This window comes from Sylvia atricapilla, chromosome 5 (assembly GCF_009819655.1).
Source record: "Sylvia atricapilla isolate bSylAtr1 chromosome 5, bSylAtr1.pri, whole genome shotgun sequence".
Lineage (NCBI taxonomy): Eukaryota > Metazoa > Chordata > Aves > Passeriformes > Sylviidae > Sylvia > Sylvia atricapilla.
This window is the reverse complement of record NC_089144.1, coordinates 46,188,047-46,200,885: the sequence shown is the minus strand read 5'-3', so window position 1 is coordinate 46,200,885 and position 12,839 is coordinate 46,188,047. Positions and strand designations below refer to the sequence as shown.

Genomic DNA, 12,839 nt, shown 5'->3' with positions numbered 1-12,839 from the left:
TCCTTCCTTCCTTCCTTCCTTCCTTCCTTCCTTCCTTCCTTCCTTCCTTCCTTCCTTCCTTCCTTCCTTCCTTCCTTCCTTCCTTCCTTCCTTCCTTCCTTCCTTCCTTCCTTCCTTCCTTCCTTCCTTCCTTCCTTCCTTCCTTCCTTCCTTCCTTCCTTCCTTCCTTCCTTCCTTCCTTCCTTCCTTCCTTCCTTCCTTCCTTCCTTCCTTCCTTCCTTCCTTCCTTCCTTCCTTCCTTCCTTCCTTCCTTCCTTCCTTCCTTCCTTCCTTCCTTCCTTCCTTCCTTCCTTCCTCCCTTCCTCCCTTCCTCCCTTCCTTCCTCCCTTCCTCCCTTCCTCCCTTCCTCCCTTCCTCCCTTCCTCCCTTCCTCCCCCATCTGTTCATCATCAGACTTTGATTTAAATGAAATTACTTTCTGCTTTTTTTTTCTTTAAAATAAACTTGCATTTACTTTGTTAGAAAAGTTGCAAAGTTATCACCTTGCTTTATTTATGTATTTATTATATAATACAGCTTTATTTATTACAACTCAAACAATGTTTTAAAAGGGATAACTCAAGAAAGACACATATCTTCAAAGCTCAGTGCATGCTTTAATGTTGTCTTGAGACATGTAGATACATAAGTCATCAACCATTCATGCAAGTGTATATAAATATATTTTCTACAGCAGTGGCTGTAAAGGTTGTATGCTGATTTTCTAAAGCTACGGCCCTCTGTGGTCACAGCAATCTAAAACAGTGTTTCACTGAGAGCTCATTTTCCTATAATTATTCCATTCTAAATTCACTAAGTAATAACAATTTTGATATTTTGCAGTTCTAAACACTTGTTGTAGAAATCTAAGAGAAAATTCTATAGCAATACACTCTCGCAGCTACTGACTCCAACCTGTCAGCTGTTTGGTGTGTCTAGTTTTATGCACAGTAAATTATTATGACGTTAGAGGGGTGACTTTAAATAAAATAAACATAGATGGGAAGAGACACAAGGTACAGCAGCAGTGAATTTTATGTTCAGTTTTGTACTGGAAGATGTACAGGCCTTTTGACTACAGAGGACTGGATTCTGTTACGTGTTCTGAAATGTTGCCTCAATCTTACGATTACTCTTGATTAGATTGATAGCACTGTGTTTGTTGTAGAGTGGATTTAATCTTCAAATATGAAGTAACTTCCTTGCTGTCTCTCTCTCTCGCTGTATAAAATATGCTTTGAATTAAGGTTTTTGCAATTTTATATCTATTTTCAGATAAAGCAAGCAAGCAACCAAACATAATTACATCTATTTTAGAGTCACATTCAGACGTTCTCTACCACTTAGCAGTTGGTTAGAGCCTGCTGATAAAAACATCAAAGTTGTGGGTTCCATCCCTATATGGTCATACACTTAGTTGGACTTGATGAGCCTTCTGGGTCACTTCCAACTCAGAAGATTCTGAGAATCTGTGAACAAATCTTGCAAACTTTGTCTAAGTTTTGATTAAAATTTGTATCAATTTTAAGCTTTAGGTGCGTTTAATCAAACTCCTTTCAACACAAAATTCCCTCTTATATAGAAAGATTGGACCTGGATTCCCTACAATTTTATTTCTGAATTCTTTGGTCAAGATCATGTTTTTATCTTTTGAGAAAATGTGAAGTGGGGAAGAAAAGATAGGTTAAAAAAACAAAGCAACAAAGCAAATCAGAAAATATTAGAGTATTTTAAGATTAAAAGTAGATATTCTCAAGTGCCTTCCAAAGGAAAATGTGGTAAAATTGTTTTACTACTTTTATTATCTCTCGCATGTTTTGAGTTAGTGTTGGTACGTGCTTCAAACTATTTTAAAATGAAACACTTTTATGTGATTTGTCTACCTGTGAATTTGCCACCCATCAAGGTTTTAATTTATTTGATTTTGATTTTCTTTACTAGAAGAGAGACACTTGGAAAAGTTAATATAAGCAGCTAATTTTTTTAATCTTTCCTTTATTATTACTACATCTTCAGTAATTTAGAAAAGTTTAATGCTACAGCAACATAGAACTTTCAAAAGCATATTTATGAATGTAAAATTTCTATTTTATTTCCAGCAAATGAATGAGGAAAATTCAGAAAGAAACTGATGCCTGAATTGATATTTAAGAAATAGAATAATTGAAGAATTGTCTCTGTCATGGAAACTTACAAACTGATGGTTACATGAGGGCAAAATATTACACAATACTTTTATGACATGTGTTCTTCCTCTTATGTAATCTAGATAATTTTAGCACTACTGTGAATTCTCCTAAGCCATTTTTATCTATAGTTACACTACAAGTTTTAAACTGGTCTTTAAAAAAATACAGTGGCTGCATATTTTTTTCAATCTTTTAAGAAATGGAAGATTATTTTAGTAATAGTGATCTCTTTGGCATCTATAATAAAATTATAGGGCTTACTTGCTGTTTAATTTATTTTTATTCTGAGTTTTGGTTTTTTGTTTGGTAGCTATTCAGAGGCAAGGGGAATTTTGGTTTTTTTGGTGGGTTTTTTTTTGTTTTTTTATTTTTTTTGTTTTTTTTTTGCACACTAGGTTATCTTGTTCCTTCTGGTTTTGTCCTACTTGCCATAAGGAAATATCGTTTATTTATTTTCTTGCCAGTGTACATATTCTCTATCAATATGTTCCTTTTCATTCAACATCTTAGCGTATTGGTAATTTGGCTCTGTACCTACTGTTAATTTATTACTTCTGTAGCCTCTGAAAAATTCTGTTGATGATTACTGGCAGCTTATTAAACTGAGGAGAACACATAATACCAGCCTGTCACTTAAAATCAAGCTCAACTATTTTGATATTAATTAAATTGATCTGCATCACTGATTGGGAAAGAAAAATTTGTTAAGTAAAATCTTATGTGGTAAACAATTTTGTACACATTTACACATGTTAAATAAATTCAGTTTATCACCTGTAAAGAGCTCTCAGAATGTTTAGAGATGATAATAGGAGTAGCCTGTCTTGTATCACTCTGTAATTGTAAAGATGTATTTGTTTAAATGGGAGGTTTACTTTAGCCATCTTATCTTTCTCTTCTGTACTCCCTGAGCACTTTTAATCACAGCAAAAATTTGGAATAATATTATTATTAATAATAATAATAATAATAACATCACTGATAGTTCTGCAAAAAGCTGTACCCCTTTGTTTTTGCTCTCACTGTGTATGGAGGATATTCCATGAATCAGTTTGCAAAGCTACCATTCTGTCCTTCAGATTCTGACTGAACTCCATGTCAAAACTATGGCAAACTGCCTATGAATAAGGACTAGACAAGTGACTTAACTTCAAGCTCTTGCATATTTAAATGATTAAAAGAAAATCTGTAATTATTAAAACCCTTGATGCTTCTCTGTGAGCCTACAAATATGCCAAGTTAACTTGTTTATTCTGGTGTGCCTATTGACAATGTCCTCCTGCCCTGGCTTGGTTCATGTGTCCAGCTGTGACACACTATACCTGTATTTAGTAGTAAGCAGAGGCAGGGACTGTTTTATTATATGTTTAGTACAATTTGTCCTCTAGTTCTCTGTATTTCATACACAGAAAACTTATACTAGAGAATCAATACATTATCCATTGGTGCAAGCAGACTTTAGCTCACTTTGTTCGTGAAAAATTGCCAGCAGTTTTTGTATTGAGTATCAATGAGAAAGACTTTCCAAATATAATGGTAATGTTTACCTTGCCAGGAAAATATGATCCAAGGCAATGAAAGCTTCAGGAAGGAAAGCAGTAAAAATTGTCTTTAAATCTTAAGCTCACTTGCTGTAGTACATAAAAGAAAAATATATTAGTGCACAAGCACACTGTTAAAAGTGAAAAAGATCTACCTAACAGTTCTAGAATATCTTAAATAATATAGAAATTATTTGCAACTTTATTTTTTAATCCTTGCAATTTGTGTAAATGCTCTGTTTCACAAAAAAACCCCACCTAAAAACCATTCTGAACGTACTTCTATCTTCAAGTAGTAAGCCACGTGTATTTACAAAGAGAGATACATCTACTCAGCCAGTCTGAAATTTTCTTGGCCCTGTTCATCCTGCAGTTCAGCATTCTCTCTAAGTTAAAGCAGAGTTTGGTAGCTGAACTGGTAACAAGGACATTTTTGCCTTCTGGATAGGTTTTGGGTCGAGGGATCTGATTCACTTGTTAGTTATTCACTATTACCGTGAAATCCTGCCTACGGCTTTAAGATTTGTGTCAGCATTCATCTCCATGGCATCTTATGCAGAATTATATGTCTGCATCTTACAAGTGTGCTTCTAATCTCCATATTCTCAGTTTGATTTTAGTTCAGTTTCATGGTAATATTTCCCCTCTTGTTCAGAAAATCACCTTTATAGTGTAGAGATCCTTGCACTGTTTATATGGTCTGCCTTTGTCTTGGTTTAGGAATCTGCCAAGGTATCTGCCAGGGAAGGCTGGAGTTTCCCTTGGAATGGAGAATGTAAACCACCCTGCTCCATCTTTTCCAGTTATAAATTTGCCGTTAGAGGCTTTCAGGCAAAGATTTGGAGATAGAAATAGCAGGTTTTTACTAGCATGTATAACAAAGCAAACAAAAACAATAACTACATCATTAATAATAAAACAGTACCAAGAACCTTGAGGGCTTTGCTTTACAAAAACCCAGGGCATTTTGGTCTCCGTGCCCCTGCAGGATCCTCAGAGCACCAAGTGGAAACAGTGGAGAGCCCCGGGCTGGTAGCTGGGGTGGCAGGATGTCCCTGGCAGGCAGGGGCAGGGTGTCCCGCCAGGGAAGGGGGGTGCAGGGTCACACTGTAGCAAGGTGAGCAATGCCAAAGAAGCCACGATGGTGGGGCAGAGCTGGCCCAGCTCCAGCAGGGCAGGTGGAGGGGCTCAAAATTCCAGGGCATGTGAGCAGATGATGGTAGATTTCCCAGGGCTGGAATTTCTGGTGACAGTGAACTCCTCCCGCAGCAAGCAGCAGCCTGGCTGTTCTCTCTTCTGAAAGTGCTGAAAGCCAGAGAGCCAAGCTGCCTCCAGCTCTCTCCTTTACCTGCCCCAATACTCACATTATCTCCCCCTCCAAAAGACCAGCCACTTCTTTATTTTGGTCAAGCACCCTTAAGCATCCACCACTTAGTCTCCTAGTAACTTATGGGGATAAAATTTCGTTTGAATAATAATTAAAAAAAGAACAAACCTACCCCCCAGCAGCTTTTTAAATTCCTCTTTTGAACAAATTGTTCATAATATATATCTCATTTCCAGGATGTGACATTTATTACTATTGCCTGATAGCTCAGAGTTATAAAGCATAGACTGCCTTACAATGCAGGGCAGTGTGGAATGTCTGTAAAGAATTTTTGGATCATGTTCTGTTATGACAGAAAATATCATAGACTAAGAAGCAAGAAAATACATAAGGAAAAAAATGGCATTGATTTTGGATTCTTCTTCCAGCTCTACAAATTACATGTGTAAAAGTGGATTAAGCTCCTGTACTCCCTTTTTGCATAACATATCTTCTGGTTCTTAAGTAGACCCCAGATAGTTTTGTATGCCTTATACATCTACAGAAAGTTTGTCTTCTCTTGTTAATTTTAATTCAGTATCTTACAAGATGTGAGCTTTCATAGAGGAAAATATTGCTTACCTTTGTCTAGGGGTGAATTTTTATGAACAGAAAGACTGCTCCCTATGCCACTTATCATATCAGGATCTTTTTCACCCTTTAACTGGGTAACCTGAGGATAGATCCTATTCCTTGTCCTCAATGCTGTTGATTCAGTATGCTGGAACATTGATCTTTCTCAGTCTCAGATCATGGTACAGCAATAGAAAGTTCTTGTCACTACTGTAGTCCATTTTTTCCATTAAGCAATGTTCCTTATTAGTACAAAATGGTATCTACAATTTTAGTCAAGGTGCAACTGGCTTTCATCTCTGCAGTTCAATCTCATAGAAATAAAATTTAGTGCTCTGGCTTCCTCTAAAAATTGATTTGTGGATTGTGGATTTCATTTTTTGTGTCTACATCACTATATTTTTCTCTATGACAGCATCAGAGCATGGTTGAGTTTGGAAGGGAGCTCTGGACATCATCAGGTCCATCTCCCCCTTTTCAAGCAGAATCCCATAGAATAAGTTGCCCGTGATTGTGTCCAAACAACTTTTGAATATCTTCAAGGATTGAGACCCTACAACTTTCCTGGACAGCCTGCACTAGTACCAGGGCTCAGTTATCTGCAAAAAGAAAAAAAAAGTTCTTATGTTTAAACAGAACCTGCTGAAGCTACTGTGTTTGAGTTTTTTCCCCTTATCTCTTCTGTGACTGGACATGATTTAGACTTCTTTATACCCTCCCTTCAAATATTTGTACACACTGATGAAATCCTCTGTAAGCCTTCATTTGCTTAGGCTAAACTGTCCTAGCTCTCTCTGCCTTTATCATAGAAGAGATGCTCCAGTCTCTTAATTTCAGGTGTGGACCCACCAGTAGTGAACAGAAGGGGAGCCACCTCCCTTGACCTGCTGTCAACACTCCTCCTCCTCTATGACAGAGAACTCAATTGTACCAGGTCCACCCAATAGTCAGGCCAGTAAGGGATCAAACCAAAGGAAATGCCGTATGAGACCAAGAGGATAATAGGCTTTTGTCAAGATTGCTGATATCAAGCCTCTTTCAGTAACCAGAACTATAACTATCAGTGACTTTTCTGAGAATTTTTCTCATTCCCAGAAATTTGTGAGCTACATATTAATCTCTGTGAGTACCTTTGTTGTTGCACTACCATTGCAGAGTTATCCCATTTTGAAGCCTATAGCACTAACTGGAAATATCCTGAAGATATTGTTTGAGTAAAGGATTCTGAAACTATCTCTAAGTAAATCTGAATATTTAGTCTTTTTGTTCCAAATAAACCTGGGAATGTTCAACTGGATTGCTTCTGAAAATGGAAATATTAGAAGCTGTTTTGAGATATGTGTTTTATATGTGTATTATCTTACTGACTTCCTTCTCCTCTCTGTTATACTGTTAGCATAAGTGGTATGCAGGATGTACATGTCATTGGGCATGCTCTACTTTATACTACCATGTACTAAGCATTGGTAGAACATATGTACACTTACAGTGTTCTCACATCGTATCTCAGGATCTCTGATTACTTCTAAATATCCTGTCAATGCATTGCTGTAACTCCGATGCATTCTGACAAAACTATTTTTTGTCAGAATTACTATTTTATTTTAGAATTGGGTTTTGTATGTGTGTATCTTTAAGGTCTTTCTACCATAATAGGTATGACTTGCATGAAGTATAGAAAAAACAAATTTAAGCAGTAAAATCTTTAATGTTTGCCACAAATAAATTTTAGAATATGATATACTATCAAAAAATAAAGATAAATCATATACTCAGTGAGATCTAGTAGTGCTCTAGCTAATGCTAATGATATTGTATGGAAAGTTATTCTGTTCAGAATTTTCAGCAACAGCAGTGTGAAATAATAAGAAAAGTAGCTTGTTAATAGAGATAGTGTGTTTTTCAGTACTGTAAATTTTATTTGAGCAAAAGTCTGCTCACAAAATATTTTGTGTCAAAAAAATCTGCAAAATCAAGTTTACAGACATCTAAGGTAGAATTTAAATGACATAAGCATCTAAAGCTGTTGAGGGTGCCTTAGGGTATCCAAGACATCTGTATGAGGCAGATATGAGGGAAATAAACTGGACCAGCAGCTGGACACAGGATACTCTAAGGCATCTCTTACCATATAACTGAATTGACCTGGGGTGTGATCTAATTTCACATTAAAACATTTAATTGTAGATGTCCACAGGTGAACTGCCTGACTCCACTGAAGAGCTGTGTTCCACTGATGGTGTTGACTGCCTGTAATGGAAGTCTAGAAATTGTACGCAAATACAAGCTTGTTAACAGGGAGCTGTGTTACATTCCTTCAATATTTTCTTATATAGTTATTAATTTTATAGTACAGCTGATAGCATTTTTGGTTTTGTCTTGAATAATAATAAAAGATCTTGTATTCTAGTATTTATTCTTGCCCATTCACCATTTTTATATGTAGGTAAAATAAAAGGGAAAAAAGAAATACTTATTTTCCAAGTGTATTCTTTACAGAAAGATTAATTGGTATTTTAAATGTCACAATATTTCTTTTCTAGACAGAAAAAGGAAGTGCCCTGCATGAAGCAGCCCTATTTGGAAAGGTGGAGGTAGTACGCATTTTGCTTGAAACAGGTAAATTTGATTTACAGGAAACACTGAACAAATACCCATCATTTTCCTAATCTGGTGTATGCCTCCTTAAGTTTTGGTAATACAAATTACTTTTATCTTCATCAGCCTTTGCAAATCTAATAACATGTATTTCTCATTAAAATAGTGTTCTTTTAGAATAAGCAATTGCTATACACAGAGAACAAAGGTGATGTTCAGACTCAGAAATTCCATATATGACTCAGTGTATGCCATTGAATTCTGAGGATAAATGTATTATGAGAACAAAATGGGTACATAAAATTTTGTTATTTGCTCTGAAAGGCAGCCAAGAATATTCTTTGATGTAGAGACCAGAAGATTCATGTTCACATTTATTTCCTTCAGTTAGCTATTCCTAGCAAACACACCATTCTGCTTGCTTGCTCATTTCCTGGATAAACTGAATGCCTGTGAAGAAAGGGGAAGGCACTGTCTCTGAAAATTGCATTTGTACTGAAAGAAAAGGACAGGGATATAAAGTCCAAACTACCCATCTACTGCATAATAAGATTCAGAATTGTTGGAGGTAAATTACTCATCTAGACAACTGTCTTCTCAGATTATTGTAAGACAAATAAGAATAAAAATACTTAGAAATAATTTCTTGCAGATCTGTGAATTTACATTACACTGAGGAATCTCACTGGTCATTACAATCAGTTCTTGCAGTGTTACTTACATATTGCAAAAGAAGGTATATCCTAATTGCAGCTCTTCATCTGAATCTCAACTAGTGTATCCCTTATGTCAGACCTATTATCAGAAAAAAAATGGTCCTTCCAAGTTTCTTTTCTGTTAGGATGAAAAAGAAGGAGGCTGAAAAGGATCTTCACCTGCCCTCAAAAAGTCAGGGCCTTTTTATTTCCTAAAAAAAGGAAGGCCTGTAGAACATCACACAAACATAGGGAGCCCTTTAGACCACAGAAAAAGCCAACTTTTTTCAGATTAATACATGTTACAGCCTCTACCAGCGTACAATTGTCAAGACAGTGGAGTAGAATCTTCACTGTGAACTCCTTCAATCCCAGGTGCTCTGTACTTCTGCAACACTCCCCACCTTTTGCCTTTTGTACCTGACGATCCCCTTTTTTCTAGTTCTGCTTCAAAAAGAGTCAGAAGATGTTGTAAGTAGCTACTACAAAGGAAAGATGTGAATTGGTATGTCTGGCCTCTGAAAGTCAACTGCCACTGCTAAATAGCCCAGTAATATTTTGTGTTTGTTTTCAGTGATAAAATTTTGCTTCTCACAAAACAAATTAGGAAACTGTCCATTGGGCTAGGGAATTACTCTAATTGCAGCCTTTTCTGGTGAATGCTTTCAGAATGTCCTTTTGAATCCTGCTTCCTCTGATTTTCTCTGTTCAGTATCCTGAGAAGAATTTCACTTTGTTTGCTAGGACATTTCATACCTTTGCTTTTTATGAAAGCATATCTAAACTGCAAAACAACTTAAGCATTCTACCATAAGGCAGAATTTCCAAGGAAGCTCCTACAAGCCAAGGGTAAAGAGTCATGCAGTACCATGTACAACACGTTCTGATTCAGGGCAAGCCTCAAACTTAATTCACATTTTAAGCCAAACCATTACTTTGTTAGCAGTATGGACAGTCTGTGAGGAAATCCTGTGGGTGTTCACAATGCCTGTATACTACACATGGATATTTCAGTCTGCTCATGACATGAATTCTGAAATTTTTTCCATGAAGTTAACATAAAGATAAAAAGCTTTTTCTGTCTTGCTCCCAAAACACACACTGGTACTATGGACCAGAAGGTTCCCAATGAATTAAAGCAGTTTGGAGAGAAATGTAGCATACAGAGAATTTCTTGATTTTACAAAATATCCTTTTTAGGACAGCTGTTCCTTATTTTAACAATCTCTTAAAATAATCCCAAATTTGGTTACTGTATATACCCATGATCTATGGAAACATAAAAACCATCCATGTGAGTGTGTGAATTTTAGGCTACACAAGCTTTAAACAGAAATATATCCTGTACTTCAGCTGTAATGAAACTGTAAAATCATTTGCTTTCAATTTGTCAGATAGTTCAATCTGATATAACACATTTATAATCTGAAGCATTTAGGGTTAAATATTCAACCGCAGATGCATTTCTTTTTCAGGAATTGATACGAACATAAAGGACAGTTTGGGCAGAACCGTTTTTGATATACTTAAAGAGCATCCATCTCAGCAGTCTCTCCAAATTGCAGCTCTACTTCAAGGTAAGCCATATTCAATTATACATTTGTTAGAGACAATAGAGAAATATTATTGTATATAGTAATTTCTACTCTTTACATGTTTCATTACATAAAGGAGCAGTCTTTTGATTTAAAAAGACTTCTTGAACAAAAATAAGTTGTCCAATATTTGAATTTCAGAGTAAACCCTTTCTTTTTTGTGGGCCACTGACATTAGTGACATATAAGTGGCTTTGTCACTTATAGTTAGTCTTTTTACATTCTTCGATACACCATAACATACTGTTAGATTTCAATAGCAGCTCCATTAAATTGTAATGATAACCTACAATTTAAATGCTTGATTTGTTCATAAATAGCCACTGAATGACTGAAGTTAAATCTAAAAAATCATAATAAACCAGGCAGTATTTCTTGTTATTATAGGAGAAATAATACAATTTTTCGTACGTGCATTTGTTCTCATTCCCCATCTTACTTTCATGGTATAAGTTGGATGGAAGTTCATTGTTTACTTAAATCTTTTACTCTACAAGATGGCAGTAAAGTGATGAAACATGAACTAGAACATAACTCAGTATTAAACATAATTTCTTCTGTTCTATGAAATTTGTTCTCTGCATTTTCAGATTAGCCTTTTATTAAGTGCATTTGACAGAGGAGGTCCCTGCAGGTATCAGTGCTTCATCTGTATTGATTATTCCCACCATTGAATAAGCCATTTTAATCGGTTTGGTGTTTCTACACGTGAACTAGCTCATGCTTCAGGCTGTAGCATGACTGTATTTTATAAAAACATTTCCTAGAGAAAATGAGGTCATGTGGCCATACTGTGTCATTTATTTTCTGAATAACTTCCAAACTAGTTGACCAGCTTCTGTAAAGTTTTCCAGCAAGATGATGAACTGAAGATACAAAGCTCCTATAAGTATAATGAAAATTTTGCAGGCTTTAGGAGAGGAATTCCTGTAAAAAGCAGATTCATGTTAGAGCTGAACATCTTGCCTTGAGGTCTCCCTCTCTCATTTCTTCCTATTTTCCTTTGCCTTTTCCCTCACTTCCCCCCTTCCCCCTCAACTGCTTCCACCAACACAGTTCCCTTGCCTATTTCTCATTTACATGAGACTTCAAAGTGACTTGATTCAGTTAATGAACTGGTAGAATACAAAATATATATTTATTATATATATAAAAATGAGAAATAATATTAAAATTTATAAATATACTGTCTGTACTTTTAATTAGCTTTCTTCCTGTGTGATTCAGGTCTCAGTGTTACCTCTGTCTCAGGTAACTGACAGAAATGTGCATTGAAAAGTGGGGAGGAAGAGATGTGTGGGGGACTCAGGGCTTCCCCTGTCAGCAGAAGGGAGTTCCTAATTTGAATCAGACTCAAACTTCAGTCTTTAAGTCCTTACAGATCTGCAGCTTGAATATACTACCATGTAGAGGAAAAGAGTGTTAATGTCATACTGGAACTTCTTCAGTGGCAGGAAAAGGGTTCGGTCAGAGCACCCACTTTTTTAGATATCCAAATCAATCATCCTTCAGATATTAATCTAAGATTTGTCATAAAATCCCATCATCAACTAAACTAATTTTAATTTTACTAACTCTTTATTGTTCCATTTTCTCCTTAGTGTGATAATCTTGCAGTCTCAATCCCACTGATGAACATTTTTTTTATGTTATTTTAAGTACCCTTGCTCTATATGAATAATAAATTATCCAACTCTCTCTCATGGGTTTCTCATGTTAATGGATCAGTACCTGCGCTCAGTCTTTAACACACACAGAGAAAAAAAAATATTAATTTCAATCTTTTTTGTTGCTTTGGCATGCAGTCTTTTTCAGAAGTGTGCCTTGAAGTTTAAAAATTACTGCTTAGTAGTTTCAACTCTTATTAGTGTGATGAAACTGTCTTGTAATGAGCAGCTGTTTATTTTTGCACTCTGCCTATAATCAGAAGTGATGTCCAAGAATGAAAAATAGTTACAAAGATGCCATTCTGACTCTTAAGACAACCTGAAGAGCTCCTTCAGGACTCACTTGGGGAACTTAAAGAGATTCTTTTTCATCGTCAAGAAGTTCACTGAATCTTTATCCGTCAAAGTTTGAACTGTGAGCTGAAGTTGAAAAAATCAGGAGTGGCAGGATTCAGTACTAGCACTACTGATGGTACAGTTGACCTACGCTCTAAAACGACAGCTGAGTATACTCTTCAATAGTGGGTATTTATGCTATTGTAGCTGAAAAATCAGTGAAGCACTGGGATTTTTGGGATTCCTGAATGTACTATAATTGAGTTCAACTTCAGTGCATAATGAATTCCATGCAAAGAA

At 35.9% G+C, this 12,839-nt stretch overlaps 1 protein-coding gene across 2 annotated transcripts in view; it reads left to right on the top strand.

Annotated features, from left to right (window-relative positions):
* Positions 1-12,839, top strand: part of ANKS1B (ankyrin repeat and sterile alpha motif domain containing 1B) — a 413,515-nt gene that overhangs the window by 54,016 nt on the left and 346,660 nt on the right. For both annotated transcript variants that reach the window (XM_066319365.1, XM_066319364.1), the window contains exons 5-6: positions 8,192-8,267; positions 10,417-10,518. In XM_066319365.1, the coding sequence (XP_066175462.1) occupies positions 8,192-8,267; positions 10,417-10,518 (178 nt within the window). The remainder of the gene's footprint in view (positions 1-8,191; positions 8,268-10,416; positions 10,519-12,839) is intronic.